Source organism: Marmota monax, unplaced genomic scaffold (assembly GCF_021218885.2).
Source record: "Marmota monax isolate L192 unplaced genomic scaffold, Marmota_monax_Labrador192_F-V1.1 WCK01_AAM20220418_F8-fsc00188, whole genome shotgun sequence".
NCBI lineage: Eukaryota > Metazoa > Chordata > Mammalia > Rodentia > Sciuridae > Marmota > Marmota monax.
This window is the reverse complement of record NW_026692655.1, coordinates 24,628-33,835: the sequence shown is the minus strand read 5'-3', so window position 1 is coordinate 33,835 and position 9,208 is coordinate 24,628. Positions and strand designations below refer to the sequence as shown.

Genomic DNA, 9,208 nt, shown 5'->3' with positions numbered 1-9,208 from the left:
ACAGTATTAGACTAGGGAAGGAGTTTAAGAGGAAGATGAGTTGTTTTTGTTATACTTCTGCTATTTTTTTTTTTCCTTTTCAGAGAGGAAAGCAGATGCACATTCAAGGGAGAAGGGATATCTCAAGGGAAAGACATCTTTTGGGGTTAAGTTAGAAGTACACATTCAAGGGAGAAATGTGGACCATCGATAGGAGACAGCCTTGTTTTTATTGCAGTTTTCAAGTAGCAATTCTTGGGTCTTACCAAGCAGTATTTGTATTTGTGCAGAGTTCCTCCTCCCACAGGTAATGTTTTAGTGAATCACACAGGAGTTTGGAATTTCTAGTTTAATAACTGCTCATTACTCAAGTTGGAAGGGAATACATTTTTTTTTTTTTTAATTTGTTGTGGAACCTGCCATCTAGTCTGCAGTTAGCCACACCCATTTATCTTTGCATTCAAAGATTCTCTACCCTTAGGACCACTGCATCTTCTTATTAAAGTTCAGTTACTATGTAAAGGACTATGAGGATTTAAATTTTACTGTATTTCCTTTTTGTGATTTAGCATTTTTTTAAACATTAAAGCTAGGCACTTACAAATGTCTTTTAAACAAAACTGTCTCTCAAGCCTTTTTCTTATTTGAGAGTCCCTGTTAATTTCATTCTTGCTGCTTTTACAACTCCAACCTTAGGAATTAATTGAAAAACTAGATACCCAAGCAAAAAAGCCTTCACAATGAATCTTAAAAGAAAACAGTTAAATTATTGGGAAGGAGTACTCCCTCCCCCACCTGAGATTGTCTAATTTTCCTGTCTTAGTAACTGGATATGAAATATTGTTCAACTGTTTAAATCTGCAGAAGGAAGAATAAGAATTTACAGGGGCTGGGGTTGGGGCTCAGTGGTAGAGCGCTTGCCTAGCACACATGAGGCCCTGGGTTTGATCCTCAGCACCACATAAAAATAAATAAACAAAGGTATTGTGTCCATCTACAACTAAAAATATTAAAGAAAAAAAACAATTTGTAATTAAATAGTATTAGGGTTCCTTTGTGGTAAGACTGTAGTCCAATGATCCAAAACTTATATACATAAAATTAAGAATATGCATTTTTCTCCAAAGAGTATTTGTGGTTTTAATTCTCAAAAGGGTTCTGTGACCACAAAAGATTAAGAATCACTGAAATAATTTCTTCCTGAGCTAATTGATCACCATCAATCATTTGTCACAAAACTGAAGGGATAACACACATTTGAGATAATTATTTGTTGCTGTAAAGCTTTAGTAACTGATTTGTCCAAATAAGCAATTCTGTAAAACAATAAAATCAAACTTTCAACCTAAAGTTCAGATGAAGGATCAAGAGTCAACATGATGAGAAAGGCCTATATCACATTCAAACTTGAGTCTTGGAAAGAGTATATGTGGGAGAACCTAGGTTAATAAAAATAATTAAAAACAAAACTATACCAATAGCCATAAAATGTGGCAATTCCACCTTCAACAAAAATGAGTTGTTTACGATCAGGTGAAGTATTTATAAAGGTAGCTGTGTTCAAGAACATAACACTTTGGGTGGTTACAAAAGTTTCTCCTCTTTGGGTGAAACCTGCATAAGGCTTTAGAGATGACATAATCACTCTGCAGGTATTAGTTCTGAGCAACTATTGCTGGCTTCCCATGATTTTGAGTTCCAAGTCAGACTCCACTGTGTCTAAGGGTAGACAGTTGATTCAAGCTTAACCACCCTCACTGTATTAGTCTGGATTACTGCAAACACATCTACGGATCAGAGTGAATGCCTGGCGAGGTGTAACTGCAGAGTTGAAAGATGTCAATAATTCTGTGGCACAGTTTCTGCAAGGTCCCTGAAAGTTCACGTGCAGAAGGTCTGGCGGTGTCTTTTGTAAGCTTTAGTGTTGCTGTATTTCTGAAGGAGTTCTTGGGCCTGTTGTTGCATTTCTTGGGTCACACAGCCAGGGTACTGGGACCCAATATGAAGCAGGACGAGGCAGCACTCCAGCACATCTGGGAAGGGCCAGGTCTGAAAGATGTAAGGATGAATAAAGACACATTTGCAAAAGAGCCACAGACGACACTACTAATCCAGATTCATCTAATCATTCTTCTCAGGCTGGACTGAACCATTTCTCTCATAAATGACATGCAAAACTAGGGTGGCTACTAGATTTCCTTGTCAAGTGATCATTTTTCTAGTGGCCTACTAAAATCAACTCAAAAAATGCTGCTGCTCTTCTTCTAGAGCCACAGCCAATTTTCTTACATATTTGTAAGCTATCAAATATGTGGCACCATTTACATTTTACTTCTTACCTTCCAATTGTAAAATGTTTGATTTCTCTTTGGACTCAGTTTTCAGACTATCTTGTGTGATCAATAATTCTAGTTTCATTTCCACAAAACATTTTAGCTAACCAGAAACAACTGGATCCTAAATTTTTAAGTACATAAATATTTAGATTTTAGAGACTGAAGAGAGAAGTAGATTACCTTTAAAAATCTGTAGAGTCAAGTGATAACACAAAAAGTAGTGTCTTATCAGAAGTACTGCTATAGAGCTTACCTTAACGCTCTCAGGAAAGTCAGCCATTCTTTCGTTTGCCTCCGTAAGCCTTTTGGTTAATTCAGGCAGAGAGACCATCTCATTTTTTTCTTCTTTACTAGTAATAATAATAAAGTACAAGTCAGGTATCTTGCCTTTAACTTTCCCCCTTAATTATTTTTATTACGGTAAAATACACATATCATAAAATTCACTATCTTGACCATTTTTAAGTACACTTGTTCTGTAGTATTGAACACTTTCCCCTGATGTTGTAAAATCATCATTCCCATCCACACCCAGAAATCTGTTTCTTTTTGTCTTGTAAGATTGAAATTCTATACACATTAAATGATAACTCTCCATTCTCTGCTTCCCCCCTCTTGGCAGCCACCACTCTACTCTGTCATACAGTTGGAATCATAGTCTCTATCTTTTTGTGACTGGCTTATTTCACTTGGCATAATATCCTCAAGATTCATTCTCAAGAGTTGTAGATAAGCAAGGAGGGAAATTTTGACATTCTCTCTCTCTGGATATTTAGGTTGTTTCCTTGTTTATAGCAGACCATGGCTATACAATTCTGAGACCTTGCTTTTTAATTCTTTGGCTGTATATCCAGAAGTAAAATTGTTAGATCATACGGTAATTCTGTTTTTAATTGGATGAACTGCCTATTGTTTTCCATAGTGGTTGTCTCGTTTATATTCCTACCAACACTGCAGAAAGGTTCTAATTTCTAATGTACCCTCATCATCACTTGCCACTTTTTTTTTTGGCAGGGGGTGGGTGGGATACTGGGGATTGAACTCAGGGGCACTTGACCACTGAGCCACATCTCCAGTCCTATTTTTTGAAAAAATATTTATTTTTTATAGCTGTAGTTGGACACAATACCTTTATTTTATTTATGTATTTATATGTGGTGGTGAGGATTGAACCCAGAGCCTTGCACATGTTAAGTGTGCGCTCTACTGCTGAGCCACAACCCCAGCCCTGTTTTGTATTTTATTTTGAAACAAGGTCTCATTGAATTACTTAGCACCTCACTTTTGCTGAGGCTGGCTTTGAACTTGCCATCCTCCTGCCTCAGCCTCCTGAGCTGCTGTGAATATAATTATGTAATGCCACCATGCCTGATTATATCTTGCTATTTTTCTTTTTATAGTAATCATCATAATGGATATGATGTGCCTTTTGTTTCACTGAAGTCTTGATTTACATTCCCTAATGATTACTGATGTTGAGTCTATTTCATGTGCTTACCAGACATTTGTATATCTCTTTGGAGGAATGTCTATTCAAGTCCTTTACTTATTTTGAACTGGGTTATCTGCTATGCATGGGTAATCTCCCTCCACCCTCCATGACACTGGGGATTGAATCTTGGGTACTCTACTACTGAGCTACCTCCCCAGACCTTTCATTTCTTTTTTTTTCATTTTGAGACAGGTTCTCCCTAAGTTGCCTGGGCTGGCCTCAGCTTCCTGAGTCACTGGGATCACAGTGCCACTGAACCTGGTGTGCCTGGGTAACTTATCTCACAAATAACTGAGATCAAGAGATGGCAATTTAATTTGAGGTGATTTACTCATAGGCAGGAAGGGCCTCATGCATTCCTGGTAAGCGCTCTACCACTGAGATACACCACAAGCCCAGACATAAAATTTTCAAAATGTACTATTGTTCTTCACCATTTTCCAAATCCTTCAGACACACAGCTCCAATAATAATAATTTAGGACTTTTCTGCATTTGACTGAAGTCAAATGTAGGCCTAGGTTTCTTTAGAAGATGGTTACACTGAGCCAGGGCTCCTAACTACAGAGATGTGTGGATGCATTATTATTTTTCTGCACAGAGTATTTCTTAAGCTTCTTAAAGGGGTCCTGTGATTCAACTCTAAGAGCCACAGATTAGAATCCACCCAGGCCTTGTGTAGGCCAGGCGGCACTTTACCACTGAGCTACAACTTTAGCCCTAACCCATGTTTTCATGGGAGCATTTTGAAAGGATTTAAGGCTTCAAAGTTTTAATTTTTTTAAGGTAGTAATAATAGCTATGTTTATTGATTGTTCTAGTATTTTCTGGGCTTTGTGCTAGGGAACATAATGAAGGTAAAAGGTACTTAGCATGATAACCAAGCAGAAATTATCAGTCACTGTGAAGCTTCCAGCAAAGCTCTGTAGTGGTCAGTGATTGGCTCCCATCCTCCACTGGCCTGTTTTCACTGGACATGATTAGGAAGTGACAGCATCCCATAATTTAGATTTTGTCATCTAAGTGTCCAGTTTTATACACTATCCTTTGTGTGTGTGTGTTTAATAGCATAGAATAATAGAATTATTTTTCATTAATGATGCAGTCATGTGACTCCACATTTTATATGACTGATTTTTTGTGGGGGAGGTAGGAGTTGGTAGCCTCATTTTTCTTGGTGGTACTAAAGCTAGGAACTTCTGCCTCTAAGCTACATCCCTAGCTCTTTTTAAAATTTTATTCTGAGAAAAGGTCTTTCTCAGTTAGCCAGGCTAGCCTTGAACTTGAGATCCTCCTGTCTCATCAGCTTCTTGAGTAGCTGGGATTATAGGACTGTGCTGTCTGCCAGGCTCTGGTATATCCTTGGTGAGGAAACTAAAGCTGAGACATTAAAGAGACTTATCTGAGGTTATTTGGTGGGGCCAGACCCTAGAACTCACAACTCATTTCGAAGTCGGTGCCTTTGGAATTTAATTTAAATACTGTATTATGCTATTTCCAAATGACTCCAATCATTTACATCATGTACTTGAGACATAATGACATGAGAGTTCAGGAGGATAATTTTCATTCTGTGTTGTGCTCAACTCAGTACTTACCACTGGCTCTGAGGACTAGCAAGGTCTTCTTCCTGTTCAGGTTCATTCTTATCAGGACCATTGGCTGTGGATTTACAGAGCTGACTTTTCTGGTGTTGACGGATCATTTCTGCTAAAGTCTCTTGGACTTCAGCAACAGTTCTGCGTGAGTTCTGGAGACTGGCATGCTTTTCTGAAAAGAGCTCCTTACAAGCACTTAGCACTCGCTTACTTTCTTCTGTGAGTCTCAATAGTAGTTCTGCAGGTCTGCTTGGCTCTGGCTGAGGAGCAGCTTCAGGGTCAGTCTCTTCAGCCCTGGCACTGTCCAGCTGCTCAACAGAGAGAGTCCTCCCATGACCAGCCCTCGCCGAGTCACTGGACTCAGGGCAAGGCCTGGAGAGAGACCACCAGATTTCATACAGACGCCCGTAAATAAAAAAGGCCTCCAAACTTTTGAAAGCTGGTATGGCTGGGGATTGATGGTCACCCAGTTTGTCTCTTAGGTAGTCACAGCCTAGGAGAAGAAGGAGAGTACCGAGTTGTACGTTTCTCTATTTGCCAGAAATCTGGCATCTTGCCCTGTTACCCAAGAGGAACACCCCAAGGAAAAGGACAGCAGGAATCCCACGCTTCTCCCCACAGCCAACTGAAGCTAAGTAGTTCCTGGCATGGGACAGTATGCCATCTGTCTTACTGCAGGCTCTGGGGCACAGTGACTGAGGTAAGATCACAATGTGCTCTGAAAAAATCACAATGATTTACTTCAGTGATGAACTGTGCAGCTTAAGGAAGGTCTTTTACTGTGCTTTTCTAATCTTACTAGCTTGTGACGCATTACCATTTCTGTTCCCCTTAAACTGGGAAGGCAGTAAGGTGGCAGGTAAAGGAAAATAGTGTAGACATCCTGGTTACCTCTTAGGAGCTTGAATCAGAGAATTCAAACTTGCTATCAAATGACACAACTTGGCCAATCTTCATCTTTTAATAACCCTGATACTCCTGGTGACACAGTTGTGTATAGGTTGTTCATTAATGGATGTGCCCCAGAGGCAGAGATGGGGGTCACTTACCATCAGGGAGGAAGGCCGAGTAGACTTCTTGCATGATGGTGAAGTTCCCAGAGTCGTAGCTCCGGATCACAGCCCGAAGCAGTGCTTGCACAGCCTCATCCCAGGAGGCCACCTGTTGGCTCAGCACTGCCAAGGTCAAGTCATGGCAAATATGAAGCAGGAGCTGGAGAGGGGCCAGAGTTTCAGTTAAACCTCCTTTTGTGGCAGGCACTGCATGTAGGTACACTCAAGTCACAATTCTGAAAGGTCCCATTTTCACAACCCATCTTTGCTTCCCCATAAGAAACTTTCATAGCAACATACAATGTCTGGAATTAAAGTATCACATTGAGAAAATGCCTTTACATTTTCATTTCCTTTAAATAAAAGCTATAATAAAAATCAAAACTGACAGTATAATTAAGATACAAATCAACCAGTTTTAGATACATAGTTTGATGAATTCTGGCAAATGTATAGTTCAGTAACGTATCACCAAAATCAAGATAGAACACCTTCATCAATCAAAACTATTCTGTACTCCTCACTCTAGTCCCTAGAGAACACCGATCTATTTCCTGTCACTTAAGTTTTGTTGTTTCTAGAATTTAGATAAATGGGACCATAGAATCTTATAGTCTTTTGTTTCTTTTAGTTAGCATGTTTTCAAGATTCACTGACATTATTTGTGCAGCAGAAATGTGTTCCTTTTGTTAACTGATAAAAATATTTAATTATATAAATGAACCTTTTTTTTTTTTGAGGTACTGGGGACTGACCCAGGAACCCAGGCGGGGGCTTACCCACTGAGCTACATCCCCAGTCTGTTTTTGTATTTTATTTAGAGACAGGGTCTTGCCAAGTAGCTTAGGGATTTGCTTAAGTTTCTGAGGCTGGCTTTGAACTCATGATCCTCCTGCCTCAGCCTCTGGAGCTGCTGGGATGACAGGTGTGTGCCATCGCACCTGGCCCAAATGCACCTCTGTCTGCATATGGATTTACCAGTGGATGAATATTTGGGTTGTTTCTAGTTTGGGCTATTGTGAACTAAGTTGCTACAAATGACTGTATGCAAGTACTCATATAGACACCTGATTTCATTTCTTATAGTGAAATATCTAAGCAATGGAATTGCTGGGTCACACGGTACATGTATATTTAACTTTAGAAAAAACTAGGGCAGCCTTGGTGAAACATGCTTGTAATCCTAGCTAGTTGGGAGGCTGAGGCGAAGGACTGCAGGTTCGAGGCCGGCCTGTACAACATGAAATCCTGTCGTTTAGTACCCAGAACTGCAAAAGATAAAATAACAACAAAAACCCTGCCAGACTGTTTTCCAAAGGTTTTTTTTTTTTTTCCCCTTAAAAATATAAAAGGATCCTTTCATTTTAAAATGTAGGGGGCTGGGGTTGTGGCTCAGTGGTGGAGTACTTGTCTAGCATGTGTGAGGCACTGGGTTTGATCCTCTGCACCACATGTAAATAAATAAATAAAAATAAAGGTCCATCAATAATAATTAAAAAAAAAAATATATATATATATATAAATATAAAATGTAGGGGCTGGGGCTCAGTGGTAGAGTACCTGCCTCGCACGTGTGAGGCACTGGGTTCGATCCTCAGCACCACTTATTTAATATATAAATAAATAAATGAAGACACTGTGTTCATCTACAACTAAAAAAATATTTAAGAAAATGTAGATAAATCAAGGCATATTCACAAAATGGACATAGGCAATCAAAATAAATAAACTTGATCTCTTTGTTTCAACATGGATAATTTTACAGTGGCCACTGAAATAAACAAGTCACAAAATAATATATATGGTACAACACAGAAGCTGCCTTTGATGAGCCAGGAAATGGGGATGGGGCTGAGAAAAGGAACAACAGTGATTTCAATTTTTTTCCTACTTTTGAACCAAACAAAAACCCCAAATGAATATGTGTATTTACATTATTCTGTTTTTCTCCATACTATTCAGACTTAGAAAAAAAAAATACTGACCCAAGACTATTTCAAAGCTAAAGGGCTTTAAGTAATCTGAGGGGTTCTGGACCTGCCTTGTTTTTCTTCTGAAAGGCAAACTGTATTTCACTTGCTTCCCTATTATATTGACATGAATTAAGGAAGCCTTGTTACTGAGTGATTAATATCAAGTGCTGGCATAGATACCCAGGTACCTGTTTGGAGGGAGTGTTATTTGTGGCAGATGGATACTGGACGTTTTGCAGCTTCTGAAAGACAGCCTGATACTGCTCTGGGGTGTCCAGGCTGAAGATGCTCTTCCACACTGCAGTCACTCTCTGCACAAAGGGCCCTTCGGTGCCTATGGCCCAAGCGTGGTAAGAAGAGAAGCCTCTGCCTTCTGGAAGCTGTTTTTCCTCCAGATGCCTGCACAGGAGCTCAAGCAGGCAAAACACCAGTCTCTGACTCTGGGATCCAACAACAAAGAGGAGAAAGCATTACACAGAAAAGCAGTTGATTCCCTAGAGAGCTTTCCCCGTTCTTGTAAGTATTCCCCTTCGCATCTGCAGCAACCAAGGCCCATCACTGTGAACTGCCTGTTCAAGTCAAGTGATATATGAGTGGGAAAAAAGAGGCAGAGTCTAATGGATATTTTCCAGGGGCCTTTTGGGGGAATTCCATCCTTTGGTCCTTGGAGCCCAAGAAACCATTTTTATAACAAATCCTCAACTATAGTATCTTTTACTATAATTTAAGCCACATATAAGGCCAGCCACCTAAAACTTGTGGCCCAGTTTGAGAAAAGA

At 39.6% G+C, this 9,208-nt stretch overlaps 1 protein-coding gene across 1 annotated transcript in view; it reads right to left on the bottom strand.

Moving 5' to 3' along the window:
- Window positions 1–190: 190 nt before the first annotated feature.
- Gemin5 (gem nuclear organelle associated protein 5) overlaps window positions 191–9,208 on the bottom strand; it is a gene marked incomplete at its 5' end in the record, with an annotated part of 33,208 nt that continues 24,190 nt past the window's right edge. Inside the window, 5 exon segments of the mRNA XM_046446379.1 lie at window positions 191–2,028; window positions 2,569–2,665; window positions 5,405–5,897; window positions 6,454–6,616; window positions 8,618–8,869. Coding sequence (XP_046302335.1) covers window positions 1,861–2,028; window positions 2,569–2,665; window positions 5,405–5,897; window positions 6,454–6,616; window positions 8,618–8,869 — 1,173 coding nt within the window.